Source organism: Apteryx mantelli, chromosome Z (assembly GCF_036417845.1).
Source record: "Apteryx mantelli isolate bAptMan1 chromosome Z, bAptMan1.hap1, whole genome shotgun sequence".
NCBI lineage: Eukaryota > Metazoa > Chordata > Aves > Apterygiformes > Apterygidae > Apteryx > Apteryx mantelli.
This window is the reverse complement of record NC_090020.1, coordinates 48,611,430-48,627,296: the sequence shown is the minus strand read 5'-3', so window position 1 is coordinate 48,627,296 and position 15,867 is coordinate 48,611,430. Positions and strand designations below refer to the sequence as shown.

The 15,867-nt window shown below is 37.3% G+C and overlaps 1 protein-coding gene across 5 annotated transcripts in view; it reads left to right on the top strand.

Moving 5' to 3' along the window:
* PAM (peptidylglycine alpha-amidating monooxygenase) overlaps window positions 1-10,183 on the top strand; it is a 148,252-nt gene extending 138,069 nt beyond the window's left edge. For all 5 annotated transcript variants that reach the window (XM_067316624.1, XM_067316621.1, XM_067316626.1 and 2 more), the window contains 6 exons: window positions 530-648; window positions 3,662-3,761; window positions 5,133-5,186; window positions 6,913-7,110; window positions 8,742-8,798; window positions 9,348-10,183. In XM_067316624.1, the coding sequence (XP_067172725.1) occupies window positions 530-648; window positions 3,662-3,761; window positions 5,133-5,186; window positions 6,913-7,110; window positions 8,742-8,798; window positions 9,348-9,529 (710 nt within the window). In that variant the 3' untranslated portion in view covers window positions 9,530-10,183. The remainder of the gene's footprint in view (window positions 1-529; window positions 649-3,661; window positions 3,762-5,132; window positions 5,187-6,912; window positions 7,111-8,741; window positions 8,799-9,347) is intronic.
* Window positions 10,184-15,867: the final 5,684 nt, after the last annotated feature.

The following is a 15,867-nucleotide window of genomic DNA, read 5'->3' as shown; positions in this document are numbered from 1 at the left end:
TGACCTCTCTGCTACAAAAAAATTATTGAGTGGCGAAGTCTCCCCAATGTCTTCAGCAATAAAAAAATGACACAAATATTGAGCTTCTCTGTTGTGGCCTAATCATGCCCGAGTGCCCCTTTCGCACCTTTTCCTCATATGATCCAGCTGATTCCCTAGTTGACTTTTTGCTTTTTATGCATTTAAAGAACTTTTAATTATTGGCTCAAGCATCCTCAGCTGAGCGTTCTTCAGATTTTTGTTGTTGTTGTTGTTGTTGTTGTTGTTAATCCTTTCACATTCCTGTTTCTATTTGAAAATTTGTAAAACATGGCTTCCTTGTTCTTCTTATTTTGGCGAGCTTTCCATTTCTTAAAGGCCAAAGTTACACCTATGACTTTCCTACTGTGCTTAGGTTTTCTACTGAGTTACCTCTGGTGTGCTTGCTGTCTTTCTCAGAGACAGCTGCTTTCATCTATACTGTTACAGTTGATCTCAACTGTAGCTTGCAATGTATGGGTTGTTAAAGTAAATGTGAATGTTGTTGCAGGTGGTCTCCTCTTTGCAGTTAATGGGATGCCTTATCCTGGAGAGACGGAACCAGTGCAAGGATTTGTGATGAACTTTTCTACTGGAGAAATAATTGATACTTTCAGTCCTGTTAGAAAGGTAGAGTATTGCATAGACTGCCTGGTGCGTATAATTAATGCTGGTAACATCCTACTTCTCCACCTTTTTAAAGATATTTAAGGAAATGAGATGTTTCATAATGTATTGTATGGTATGCAAAAGGAATTCTTTATAATATGAACTTGATAAAGACCCTTGAACTTAGGGCCTTATGTTCTACATGTGCTACGTTTGAAAATTACACCACCCATAAGATGATCCTTCAGCCAGGATAAGTCTACTTTATTGTTGGCAGACAGTCCATAAAAGCTAATTTAAGAGAAGAATGAAGGTCTGGAAATACTCTTATATTTAGATGCTAGTAGGATGTCAAAAAAGAAAGAGTATATTCCTGAGCAGAAATAAAATTGAACAGCATGGCCACATCCCTTCTTTGCAGAATGTTAGTGTGAAAGTTAAGGCTAAACTTCATTCATGCAGTATTGCATAAAAGTAAGTATAAATTACATTTATTATTAAAAAATAATTTGAGTTCCCATAAATTGTGTTAGACTGAAGAATGAATGCTAGGCATTCCATTCTGGGTAGCACGTATACTCTGCTGTTTGCAGTCCAGTTTTAAGCCACTCCAGAGAAGGATGTTTCTAAGTATTGTAAGTTGTTGTATTGCATACAAACTCCAGCAAAAACTAAATGTATGGGCGGCTTGAAACCAAGATTCGTGGTTCTATATAAAGGCATATAAGAAAATTTTGCATAGCACTTATACATAATAGTTCTTCTGAGGGTTTGTCTCTAATGTTTTTTAGCAGAGAGTTCATTTATAATTGCCAAAATATTTGTTACCATTTTCAGAATTGGTGGGGGTTAGATATTCTTAAGTATTTGTGCACAATTATAGATATTTCTAGGAAAAATTGCTATAAGCTTGAGTTTTGAGTCTGTAAAGTAAACCAGGTGGACAGCCTTTGTAAGGTGATGTAATATCACTCTTGAACCCAGGAATATCTTCAGAGATTGGATAAATGAAAATACTTCATGTTCAAACTTCTTATTTGTTTTTCCATATTCTTACAAAACAATATATACACAAGTAGAATACTCAGTTATCTTCTTTCATCTGGGAAAAGTTCCACTGAGAAAAATTTTGAAAAATTGAAACAGTGGAACTCTATCTCATTTATTAATGTTTTGAAAGGATGACTACATTGAACTTACAGTTAGTATTTATTATCTGTACTGCTGCATCACTTACATCCCATTTGGTCTGTGAAGAGCTTTTCACATATAGAAATGCCTATTTGGTTTTTTTGGGGGGGAAGGGGGATGTATTGGAGGGGGTTCAGTAACTAACAACTCATTGTGGTAATGCTGTGATAAAGGATGCAGTATTCAGTTCTGAGATCTGAAATAGATCACATATTATAACTTGCAAGGACAAGTTAGTTCACCTTATTTAGGCCTCCAGTTTACTTATTAGCAGGAAAAATTCTTAATATGACAGTTCTTCTTAACTCAATCTAGAGCTAGTTTCTTGTTAAAGTCTGCTGTTGTAAGTCAGAACATCCCTCAGTCATCTGTAAAAGAAATTATGTACCTGGAAGTGATAGGAAAGTTGATTTGGGGAAGAATCTGTTAATTCCTACATCTAGACTAATATGGAAGATCTTCAGGAAAGGTATTTAGGCCAGAACAACACATGCTTCTATAAAGGCGCCACTTTCACGGGTTGGTTTCTTATTCCAGATTCCTTGGATCCTCAGTGTTAGGAAAGTGAAATGCTCCTCACCCTTGGACCTTTTTACTCTGGGGAGCAGCAGTAATAGTTGGGAAGAGACCTTTCTTCAGAATAAAGGCAGATATTTTTGAGTTCTTCAGTAAACTAACTTTAAATTGTAGCACAAATAGGAGTTACCTTGGAATTTACTCAGCAAACAGCAGTTTATTGCTTCTCGTGGAAGCTCCTCATTTAATTAGTTGTAGATACCAAGGTTCAGGGCAAGAAATGAATTTGAAGTATAAAGCCAAGCAGAAGAGCCCAGTCTGCAAAAACTGAAGGCTAGGTGGCCAAATTTATTAGCATCTTGGACACCCTTTGTTTTTCCACCTCTTATTTTAGCTGCTTCTCTCCAACCTGTGCCACAAACTTGTCTGCAGCTTTTGTGGTTATGACTAAGAGGCTATAAATAATATAATGCTTTAAGTTACTGATTTTAATAAAAATATTCTATGTTTCTGATATTTCTCATGATCTGTTGTGTACAATATGCCCTAAAAAAAGTCTAATATATTGTCTCTAGCAAATTACGGGATTTCATTGATTAAACTCCTAGCTTGCAAAATAGGATCCTCTGTTCACCTACTCCATGTGAAACGTTTGTAAGCAATTATACATTTCCATTGAATGCCAACATGCTGCTTGGGAAAAAGGAACAGCTCACACTTGCTAGAGTTGATAGAGAATGAGTGATCTAGTACAGTACCAATGTACCAATGCTTACAGCTGCTATCCTGATGACATATTTGTATGCTACCTCTGGAAAATTGATGCTTAGGAATGTTAAGGTTGCTTTCTTTGCTTAAAAGTTTAAAAAATGTCATTTTACAGTGGGCATAGCCATATGTGATTACCAAAAAAAGTCCTCCTTTGGTAAGCAACATTTCTATAAAATATAAATACTTTATCTACATAGTAGTAGTCTGTTCACCACTATAGCTTATATCTGTGTGTGCAGTATGCATCTCTATTAACAAGTTTAGCTTTTAAATTGAGTATTTCAAAGGATAAAACTGATTGCAAGAATATAAATATAAATTGTTTGGCATGAGTATACCTAATAATCTCCATGTTGTTGTGCCTAGAGAAGGCAAACACACACAACAGATGAAATTCCTCTCCCTTCGCTCATATGAGGCCTTCACACCAGGATCTCCTATGATTTCCAGTCTAAGGACCAGTCCCAAGTTCAGGGTTAAGCCAGCCTTTTTATTTTCTGTCTGACTGTGAATGTGTGGACTCTTAGCAGTAATCTGTGACTGTTTATCTTTACAGACTTTTGGGATGCCACATGATGTTGTTGCTTCGGAAGATAAAACAGTATTTGTTGGAGATGTTCATACCAGAACAGTATGGAAGTTCACATCCACAGAAAGTGTGTTCTTTCTGCTCTTAAGTGTCACAACTTCACATTTTATAGCTTCAGATGTGTAAACACTAAAAAACTTGGTGGCTTAATGATAATTTTAGTATACTGTGAGTTCTGCCATAAGTTGCATGTTACAGCTCAGTTTTCTTTAAAAGACCATTCTTTACATTACTGTGTGCTCTATTAAGAAGAGTCCTAGGCACATAAACTGGTTTGTCACAGAAGGAGGAATCAAAATGCACTTACTTCACAGTATCCCTTATGTTGCTAGTACATGTTTAAACAAAAGCATGACTCTTTAGCTTTTTAGGTTTTTTTTTTAATGTATCATTTGCTGTCAAGCCCACTGCTTCCTTAGGGGTTGTCATATAGGAAACTCTCAGAGGCTGAAATAAAGACACAAGTCAACATAAATAGATCTTCATCTCATTGGGAGTATTTACTATTAGAAAATGAATCCAGTATAATTTGAAGTCCTGTTCCCATTAATTGGAAATACTTCCCAGTTTAATCTAGTAACCCCCAAACCAAGCAGCTTGACTTCAGGAAAAAGGAACCTGATTAGTCAGACATCGACTTGGTAGGATTCAGAGAAGGATTAGACCTTTCATAGGAATAACAATATAATCCACTGCTAAGTTATATAAGATGAAAAAAAAAAAGAAGTATGAGAGCTATAAAGCCTCAGGCTTCAGAGTGTTAGTCAACCAGTTGAACAGTCTGTTGTTTTAAATGAACTTCTGGCTAAGCCAGTTATTCCATATTTGTCTGTTTATAATTCATGGATTTTGCTATGGGGCATCTGGTATCAGCCACTGTTGATAAAAGGAAACTGGACCAGATAAACTGTAAGCCTGCCTGGATGTGGCTGTTTCTGCATATAGCAATGTGAACAAGAACACTTCTAGGCTTTTATTCAAAGACATGAGAACACAAAAATACTGTATTCACTCACCACTTACAGGTTAGACGAGAAGTCTTGTGTATATTTTGTTCTTTAGCATATACTGCAGTATAAAACTGCAGTAGCTAAGTAGTCCTTATTCAGCTAGCCTTTAATCCATCATGATTCTGATTACAATTAACAGTATTATTTTTATGGGACTCCCTGAGCTTTTACACATGCCCATAAAACTGCTCTATAGCATGAGAATTAATTGTTATTGCAAACAGCCTTGGTGAATCAAGCTTTTTTTTTTTTTTAATGGGGTTCTGAGCTATTGAATGGTTTATAGTGATTCTCCTTGGTGAAGTTCAGATACTAACTTGACTGTTTACTGTAGGATTGTCCGGTACATTTGAGAAAGCTAGCGGGAAAATGTCACTGAGTGTTTTTCTGAAATGTCAGTTGTCCTGAAGAGCAATTGTGTTTTACAGAAATGGAGCATCGGTCAGTGAAAAAGGCTGGGATTGAGGTACAGGAAGTGAAAGGTTAGTATGGTACATAATGGAAATGAAGGAACCACTGTTTTCACATATACTATGACTGCTTGTGCTAAGGACTGTTGGAGGGAAAAATGCTGACTAGTTTGACTGTTGTTTTGTTTGTCACCATCATTTTAAGCAGTTACTATAGATAAAATGAGCATAGGAAGCAAGAGAAAGCATCTTGTTGCAGTGTTACCAGGTAGACGCTTATTTTACAGCCAATCAAAACATTTCATTTCCATTGGTGACAAGTGCTTCAGAGACACTAAAATGCAAGTTTAACCAGTGCATTATTTCCGTATTGCCATCTGGTATGTCCAGATTGGTATCTGTGTCAGCTCCCTTAGATGCAGAAATAACTCTGAAATGTGACGATGATAGTTACTCCCCAGTGCCGTTTCCCTCCCTCCCCCCAAGTTTATTTGAAACAGCAATTGGTTCATCTCTCTGCATGGTCTTTCAGCACACAGTCTTACCAGTTACACTGCGTAACAAAAAAATATTATTCTTTATATTCAGATTTATTTCCCGAAATTTGCTACTTTCTTTTTTCAATTTATCTGCATGAAAATGAAAAAAGAACAAAAAACGTGTTGGGACTTAATCAAAGGAGATAAGGAAGTATATATAGATGAGGTTGAAAGGTGTAAGATAATAATTCAGGAAGATGAAAAGTAATTATTTTAAACCATTAATCTTTTATCTTATAAGTTTCTTAGGTGGAAGAGGAAATGTTCATTTCCCTTTCAGAAAAGCAGTACCTGCCTATAGAGAAGCCTTTGTAAAATGTTAAATTGTTCTTAACTGTTTTTCTTTGATTGAATTCAGAGCTTCTGTGGTTTGCTTTAGGCATGTAGACACAGAGAAATATATGAAAAGATCCAAATTGCCAAATGCAAGCATATAGTAGAATAAAGTAGACTGACGGTGTAAAACCATGAAATTCTTATTGCCAAAACTATTATCCTTCTATTTCATTTCTATTGGTACATCAGTCTTCCTCAAGCACTCAGAAGAGAAGTATTACAGCATCAACAGTGTAACAAATCTAGGGATAGATTAATGCATTTGAGCTTTCTTTAGGAAGATACCATGCTACCTGACACTTCTAATGTTATATAGAATAATGCAATAGTACCACATGGATAAGAAACCATTTGTAAATAACCATCTCTGAAACTGCCTGGGGTACAGAAGTTAAAGTAGTCAGGAATCATTGGATGTGGTTTTTGAAAACTCTTGGGACTTCAAGAGCCAAAGTTCTTTCATGGGATGTAGCAATTCTGAAGGTTTAGCCCTTTGTCACAAATTTGTTTGAAAGAACTATAAATGCTTTCCTTTTTGTTTGTGATAATACAACATACTGGATTTTTGTATTTCTTGTGGCAGTATTATCAAAAGGGGATATTTAAGTGATATTAAATCATATGCCTATTTGCAAAAATGAATTTTTTTTTCAGGATTTGCCCATACTTTAAATGATGGCTCCTCATTAGAGGAAAGGAGAGGGTAGCCTTGGTAGGAAGTGCTATCATTCAGATTCTCTGCCTTACTTTGGGGATAACATCAGCAAGAATTAAAACTGTCTCCTTAAATGTTTGTCTTTTGTTTCCTTACTATTCAACACTTCAGGTATCCTAGCATGTTCTCTTCTTTAATGACTTGCTCTATGTTGCTTGATACATATGGATTGCTTATTGAAATTCTTTTTTTTTTTTTTTTTAATCAGAAACAATTATAGAAACCAGACAGAAAAACAACCCAAAATCAACAGAGCCTCTAAAGAAGGAGGAAAAACAGCATTTGGTCCAGCAGGCCAGCACTGGAGTTTCCTTTGTTCTTATTACATCTCTTCTAATCATCCCTGTTGTTGTCCTGCTGGCAATTTTAGTATTTATTCGGTGGAGGAAGACAACAGTCTATGGAGGTAACCATGAGTAACTCTAGAGAATAGGCTTTTGTTACTGCAATTCAACACATCACTGAACACTAAGGGACAAAGGTGTGGAGAGGCCTATTGGCTCTTTACCCTTGGATACAGTTAGTGTGGCACTGCGTGCAAGTTAAGACTCGGTGTGCATCAAGCAACTGCATTCCCCTATGCCTTTCTCATTGCACCTCAAGCCACCACCTTTTCAGAACTTGGACCTAAATTTTCCTTTAATTGGTGTCAAGGTAAAAATCAGTATCTCGGTAACAACTACAGTATAGTCATGTGATTGTCTAAAGCATTCATCTTAACACTCAGTGCATAGTTTGATTTTTCACTTTAGGATCTTTAAATCATTGAGAGCAAAGGACCCTACTGTATGGGTATTATCAAGGTATAAGCAAAATGCAAACTGTTAACATTTCTGAGGGAGTATAAATTATTGTTCACTGCTATCTTGTGCATTTTGTGAGTCAAACATGTTTCCATTATGTGCCTTCATCCATTGCTGTGACAGCTTTAATTAAGAGTGACAGTGCTCAGTATGTAAAGTTGTCCTTAACTCATATCATATAATAATATACTTTTTGAGAAATTGGTAGACACTGGTAGGACTTTGATCATTGCACTTGTTATTGTGTATGGCATAAATAGCTTTATCAAGTTATTCCCAAGAAAGGAAGAAAATGGATATGGATTACACAAATAACATAGTTCTGCCAATATCATAGGCTGGGACATAATACAAAAGAATAAGTAATTCAACACTGTAATATTATTGTGTAATTGAACTTGTGTGTTTTATTTGAAGATTTCAGTGTGTAGCTTCCTGCTTCTTCGTGTTCAAACATGTTTAGCATCAAATGTGCTAACACTCTAAACTACTGCAGTACTGTAATTCATAGTTATGGTCTAAAACTGCATCTTTGCATTCCAGTTTGATCCATGCAGTGCCTGAACTTTCTGTGTGAAAGAGCATAATATAGTTACATTGGTAAAAGTAAACTCCTTGCACAGACGTACAGAAACCGAGTAGTATATAGAAAAAGGTAGTTTGGCCATGGCATTTTATTTTCCTTCAGATGAAGGATGGGGGGAGATTTTTTGTGTTGTTTTTGTTTGGTTGGTTGGGAGGTTTTTGGTTTGTTGGGGGGGGGGGGCAGGGGTAGAGGAATTTCCCCCAGGATACCTAAAGAAAATCATAGATCACTATCTTCCAGAAAAGCCGTGTTCTCTGAAGGAAAACTGTACTGTTTTCAATTGTCAAGGTCTGTTTTGCAGTGTGCTGGAAAGTAGTTGTCCACAATAAATGACAAGGTTCTTGTTCTCCCCCTAAAATCCTCATGGTAATATATGTGAACAGTTGAAAAAGTGACATTCTCAGAAATAACTTACATGTGAATCTTCTTAATGGCTGAAGCAACATAAACTGAACTTTCATGGTATGATTTTTTTGGCTAGGAATCATAATTATACCTTAGCAGAGAAGCTGGAAAGTATCAATTTCGTTTCTTAGAACTGCTGTTCAGTTTGTTGAGTGTCTATGCTTTGTATCAGAAAATACGGTTAATAATTTAAACATAGAATATGATTTTAAATTTATTTTTGAAATCTCCCTTATTTTTCAGCCGATGCGGAACACAAACTTGATTCAAGTTCAGGCAGAATTTTAGGCAGACTTAGAGGTAAGTAACATTCAGGGCTTTTAAGAACCCAGTAACTGGAGTTTGTTTCTGTATTTGGTTCTGGTTGAATAAGACACTTGAGTTCTGAGAATAAAACTTTCTCTGAGCAAGGAGAGGGGGCAAACCTCAGATACTTTATGAGGAAATGTCTTTAACACCACCTTCATTCATCAACATCTGCCCACTGAAGAGGACCTGTCCCTACTGGTGGGAGGCCAGTAGCTGTTATATCGAGTTATCTGTGTGTCTGGTGAACAAAATGAAGAGCTTTGGCATTATGGGCAAGCTGAATACAGGCAAACTGGTGGGAACACAAACAGCCTGGGCAAAGGCTTCTAATCAAATCATGGATGCTGGAAAATAATCCTTTGAAACTTTTACTTCAAAGGTGAATTACCTTCCTGAAGGGTGAATTTTTGGCTCATGTGCCAGCCTTTAAAACGGTTTGTAGAAGGACACAGAATAATCTCCACTATAGTGTTGAATTAATACATTTTTTCCCCCCTGTGCAGTAAAGCAAAGCTTATGACAAGTGTTTCCTTTCCACAGGGAAAGGTGGTGGTGGCCTTAACCTTGGTAACTTCTTTGCAAGTCACAAAGGGTACAGCAGAAAAGGGTTTGACCGGCTCAGCACTGAAGGAAGTGATCAAGAAAAAGATGAAGATGATGGCACAGATTCAGAGGAAGAGTATTCAGCACCTCCACCCCCACCAGCACCTTCATCATCCTGAAACCAGCCTTTGAGTTCTCCATTATACGATTGAACCCAGAGTGTCAGATTCCTTTTCCCTTAAGCATGTTTAAGATTTTGTGTATTTAATTGTAAACTGTACTAGTCTGTGTGGGACTGTACACTGGTTCCTTTATTTTTTGTTTGGTTTTAGTTTTGTTTTTTTAAGTGGAGGAGTGTATGGAAGTTTCATATCGGTGCCGTTGTTTTTATGTGAACATCTTAATAAAGCAAACAATCTTCTTTTAATTGCAGCACTGATTTAAAGCAGTAGTATTTTCTCATCTCAATTTTGGGACCTTTTCTGTATTTGTAAATAAGTCCCACTATCTGCTTTATCCAAATATTTTTCCCATAACTCTTCAGTTGCCAATTTCTTTTTTGTGCCCTTCCTCTTCAATGTCCTTAACCTGTTGCAGTACAGAGAAAATATAGTGCCACAAGAAAATGAAGCTGCTAAATCTTCTTCTATTTTTTTAAAATCACTAACATTATATTGCATCGAAGGAAAGAAAAAAGTATCTATTTAATTTTTTTTTTTTCTTTCTGACTTGATGTGTTTCTGGGATGTCTTATTTTTAGATGGTATCACTGTTAGAACACTATTTTCAGAAGCTGAATGTAATTTGTGTAATAAAGTGTTCGCAGAGCATTAGCTGTCAGAGTGTACTTTGGAATTTTTGCATACTTTAAGGTTTTTGTATACAACTTTTGTAAAAGTTGCACAGACCACTTAATACAGTGAAAATTTTAATGTCTTCTACTAGCAGAGAAAAAGTGCTATTTTGTATGGAAGCTGGAAAATATTTTCCTGTGTCACAATCTTTTTTTTTTAAGCAAGACTAATAATTTCCATACATGTACAAAATCAACCTTAAACATTTTAAAAAAAAGTTTTACTTGTATATTAAAACTGCAGGGTATTTACTTTAATAAAACGTGGTCATAGCTAAGAGGAAACCTGTGTCTCAAATTACATATGCAAAGTAGTCAGGGTAGGCATCTAACACTACCTGATTTGTAGGACTGGTTTTCCTGTTTCTCCACACTTCCTTATTCATTCATACCAGAATCCTCATTTCAGTAATACACTCACTCATGGAATAGGAGATTTGCAGAAGACCTGCTGGATAACTGTGGTGGCTGTGTGAGTCATCTAAGGGGTGAGTCATGGTGTGCCATCAGCATGATTTATCAGTCTAGTTCGAGGACCAGAGCATGATTAATCTCCTTTTAAAACCTGTATTATGAGCAGTGTATAAAGCTGCAATTGCTACAGGATTTTATGAAGTGACTTTCATTATTGTCAGTGCAGGTGTTTAACAGGCTGTTGCTAGTGATAAAAAGAGCTGGAAAAATAGGTTTGGGGTTTTCGGGGGGGGGGGCAGTGATTTTTGGCAGGTGGTTTTGGGGGGAAGAAAGGCAGGGATGCTGGAGCAAAAGGTAAGATTCTTCCCCCAACCAGCAAGATTTTTATAACTCTCATCTTTTTGGAACAAAACTTAAAATCCTTGGTAGGTTGTTACTTCTCAAGAATAGCAAAATTTCCAGGATGGCTTTCTAAAATGCTGGAATACAGATTCTGTTTCATGATTTTTGTCATTAGCTCATATTCTAAGCTTTTTTTCTTTTCCAGATAATTTATATTTTCCTAGTGGTGCAAGGAAAACATCCTATTTGTCTCATTTGTGTAAGAAAGGCAGTGTTATTTTTAGCTATGGACTTGATCACCTTGTATATGAATAAAAAGGAATAAGGCAGTTAGGAAGGATCTTTTAAAACTATCTTTAAAGAAGAAAGTCAGTCTACAGGAAATTTTCTATGAGAGCAGTTAACTTACAGCAAAGAAAGCTGTAGTGTCACAGCTATCAGAGGCTCTGTAAGATCACAGACTTTTGTCAGAGGCGATCAGCAAGGGCGGATGTTTCTAGCATTTGAACAGCTCATGGTCTGTCCATCTGATGGGTGTTCTCTGCTTCCCGTGTCCCAGGTCAATGAAGATTATATGCAGCTGCCTCCTTCCTCCTTTCCTTGATCCTTATCGCCACTAAAACAACTATGTTTTACTGATGGTGGGAGGAGCTGAACACAGTTTAATTGCAAGTGCAAGCTAAGACAGACTAATTCAGCATTAATCACGGTCCCTGCTCTCCAAGATTCAGAGGTTGGTCTTGGCAAGAAGCCATAGGGAGACAACTGGGTTGGGTGGCAACCAACTGCTTTCCAGCAGCAAGCCATGCATGGTACTGCTGGAGGAAGGTTGTATGCTCTCATTTCACATGGGCAGGATGGCAGCACACCTGGGCGTGCACCTTGAAGGCACTGAATGTTCTTTATTTCCTACTCTTATCAAAGCTGCATTTTAAGCATATAATCTACCATAATGCAATAGAAAATCTGCATAAAAAGAAAAGCACATGCTTTCTTTTCTCATAGATTTAATTTTAATAAGCTAGCAGACCATCCTCTATCCCAGCAGGTTATATATACTAATATTGCTATTTATGTATTAAATGTTGAATACTAGTTACTTGATCTGAGATAGTGGATTCTTAGCAAATGTATTTATTTTAGTTGCAGCAATTTTCCCAAAGAAAACTATGTATTTTAATGGACAACATTTAATTGCCCATTTTAAGATTTCAAAGGCACGACACTAACTTTCAAGAATTGTCAATTGAAAATTTTTTCTCAAGCCTCTATGAGCTGGAAGAAATTAAGCCCTATTGTAAGGGCTGAATATTTTCATTAGAATTAAGCTGATTAAGTAGCTATAAATCTTTCCCTATGGTAGTTACTGTATTGAGCATCTCCCCATTTTGAATGATCTGCCATACTGGAAGTCTGCCAGGGTGGCAAGAAGGTGGCCACTATCCTCTGGTCACTAGTGATGGACAATTTTCAGGAGCTCACTTTGAAGTAGCTACATGGGAGGGCAACCTGAGACAACTGCAAAATGCCATGAGGAGAACAAACTGAATTTTAACATGTGTGCAGGCCTAAGCAACACAAAGTCATCTGAAGGTGTCCCAATTAAATGAAATTACCATCCCAATTAAGCAGCTGTCCTTGCCATAAGTATCATTAGGTATAAATTGATTCCTTGGGAAGCATCTTGATTAAGTAGAGTTTTCTAATTAAGCAGTGCACTGTAGTAGTTAATGAAGATTTATAGATCAATACAGTAAATTGCAACAGTTTCTTGCTTGCCAAAGCTAGATTTATTCGTGTCTTATCAGAACTTTTAGGCCAGTTATGTCTGTCATGCTACAGAGCATTAGGATTAAGCGTGGATCACAGTACAGAGAAGGGACTTCAGGGATTTCTGCCTTACCATTGAAATACGTGTGTGTGAACTATACTGCTTATGTATTAGCAATACAGTTTGGTGGGGTGGGAGGTGGGTGAGGCCACTGCTGAGCAATTCAAAAGTAACTTTATTATTTATTTGCACATTAAGACACACTTTTAATTTTGAAATAGTGTGTTATGGCACATTGCACAGTTTGTTTGGATTCTTGTAATGTACTGAGTATTTGATGTAACCAGAAATGGGGAAATGATTTCTGATCTAGGTCTTGGGAGGCAAAATTAATGCTGGTGACATTGCAACTTTAATGTATGATACAAAAAATACCAAAAATGTCCATGTCAATTGAAACTGAGAGCAAAAATAAGGCCGTTGTATTTTCTATTCACGATAGACACTAGTAAACCCTAGAGTAGGGTTTTAACACCCTGTTTTTCCTTTACTTACAAACAAGTGTATTTTTAATTCTTAAAAACAATAATATTTTTGCTCTTTTGTGAGTTATCAAAACTTTTTAGCAAAATTTATACTGTGATATAACTGCTGTTCAAATTCCTCTCCAATTCTTGAGAAAATTTAGCTGCATAGCTAAACATTAGTGGCAGAAGAAAAGAGGGGAGCTAACAGTGTGGAAGAGGATTTTCAATCTGCAAAGACAGCTACTTAGCCAAGCAAAAACTGCAAACTCCTTGCTGTTTCTGGACACTGTGGATAGAAAACCGAAAGGAGCATCCAGCTGGCTTTGCTACACCAGCATTTGGAGAGGTACATGGGAGAGGTGCGTGGGAGGCACTCTGGGAGTTGCACTAGAATTTCAGTGCTACTGGTCACGACTGTACCTTCCCTGAACTACTGCTTTCTTTAGCTCCTTTCTACCCAAGTTTCTTATTAATTAATTGCATCTGAGGCAGGACATTCTGCAGCCTAAGTTCTGACTGATTTCATTGTACAACTTTAAACAAAGATGTGGGAGATGCAGGGGCAAAGTCTTCTAGGGAACTGTGCCAAAACTATCGTTTTGAAGATGCAGTAGAATCTCTTGTTCCTAGCAGATAGTGATAGCAGTCAAGCAAGCTTGTTAATAGGAAATAGTTATTGTCAACTAAACCTAAATCTTTTGCTTAAATTAGAATGTAAAAAGTAAGAGGGAGTTAGGCTAAAGTTGGTATTAATTGTCATGTAGATTTTAAGAGCATAATCCTGCTCCGTTCGCTTCAGCTCCATTCCACAGTGCTTTGATACCCACCCCCCAGATTTATGATTGTTTTCCTCAGCCATGGTGTATCCTAAAACTGCAGTTCAAGAAACAATTATTTGCAATGAAAAGGACTGAATCCCACAATGTTGCCATTTTTTCTTGAGTTGGTTGGATCTCTCACATTGGACACTGTGCCAAGCATATCAAACTGGAGGGGTGGCCTTTTTCCAGGCACCTATATATGAGACCTTGCTCAGAGCAACTGAGGTTTAAGTGAGCACTAGCAGGTACCAGGGTGCTAGAAACACTGCAACGCTATAGCAAGTGTCTGGAGCAATTGGCAGTGACAGTACAAGCTATCTATTGCACAGTTTGTTTTTATATCATATCTTAAATGAAGGGTCAGCCACGCAACCTTCAAACAGGGTGCTCAGAAATGCATTTATACTCCCACAATTAGTATCTGGTTCCAGTTTCTGTTCTGATGTTTCCCAAACCATCACCAAAGTTTTTACTGATTTCCTCTCTATGTGAAGAAGCAAACAGCCAGTATCACAAAATTGATGGCCAGATGCCTGTGCTATTTCTCAAGGAACATTTCTATCTACCTGGACATACTGTATTTCTCCCCACTCCTCCACATGAGGACACCCTGTGAATTAGTCCTTGAATTAGCTGTTCCCAGCTCCTACTGGCAAATCTACCATCAGGAAAGAGAACACTTTAGGTTGTTCTTAACCTGCTGGTATTGGCCATAACCATCCTCACTCCGCCTCCTTCCTCCCTTCCTCATTTCTAAAGGATTTTCCTTCTCTACTTGTTCTAATCCAACCTGCTGACAAAATCAGAAATGTTTTGAAATGGCCAAACCCAAAAACTGTGTCGGGTTATAAGTAGGCTTGAAATAAATGCGCTAAATAAAGATCAGAACTTCTTTTTAGTTAACATGTTCAAAATTGCTGAGGACTATATAAAGAATCCCAAAATACTGAAGTACCTTTGCTGAGAATGTAGTTTGGCAAAGACAGACTTAGGAAAACAAACCTTGGCACAGCAGTTTCTACAGGTACCGCGTTTTCATGGTCTCCGTGGCCGACCCAGTGCCTGGTGTGTGGAACAAGCTGCTGCAGGGAGACGCTGCCACCCTGTGACCACACTCGCAGGGAAGCAGACGTGAGGTTTAAGTGCAAGCCGTTTCAGGTACCTGTATACTGGAAAAATCCCTCAAGTTTGTGGAGTCAAACATCTGGAAGTTAAGAAACTAAAGGATTAAATTTGCCAGTGTAATACCATAACCACCTGCTAAGCTCTGCTCTGTCGCTATTTAGTCCGCTCTTCTTTTTCTAGGTCTTTAATTTGTGATGGTGAGAGACAATATCTCTGCACAAACATTCAAGATCCGGTTTATCCACTTGATGGGGTATCCCAAGTATTATTTACTGCATATGGCTGAAACTCTGCACTAAATATAGAACTCATTTTCTTGTGGGATTTTCTATGGGGTTTTCGTTGCTATGCCTGTCAGTTTTGTAAAGAGTTATGAGTATTTTTTTTTGCAGTATGCCTGGGAACTGACAGAGTGCTATTCACTTTGTACAGAAGGGGGAAGTGAGGCATGAAGAAATTTCAGGCATAAATTGTCAAAAGCGTCAACTAACTTGGAGTACTGAATTTGTGAAATGTGATTTATTCTTTTTAACTCATTTAGTCTTAAATTTCTCTTCATATGTTCGAGGCAGTTTCTGCCATCAGCTGCAGCTCTGACTACTCCAGTTTTGCTGATCAAAGTTCAGAGATTCAAATCAAAGAGTCAGAAAACACCCTCACGATT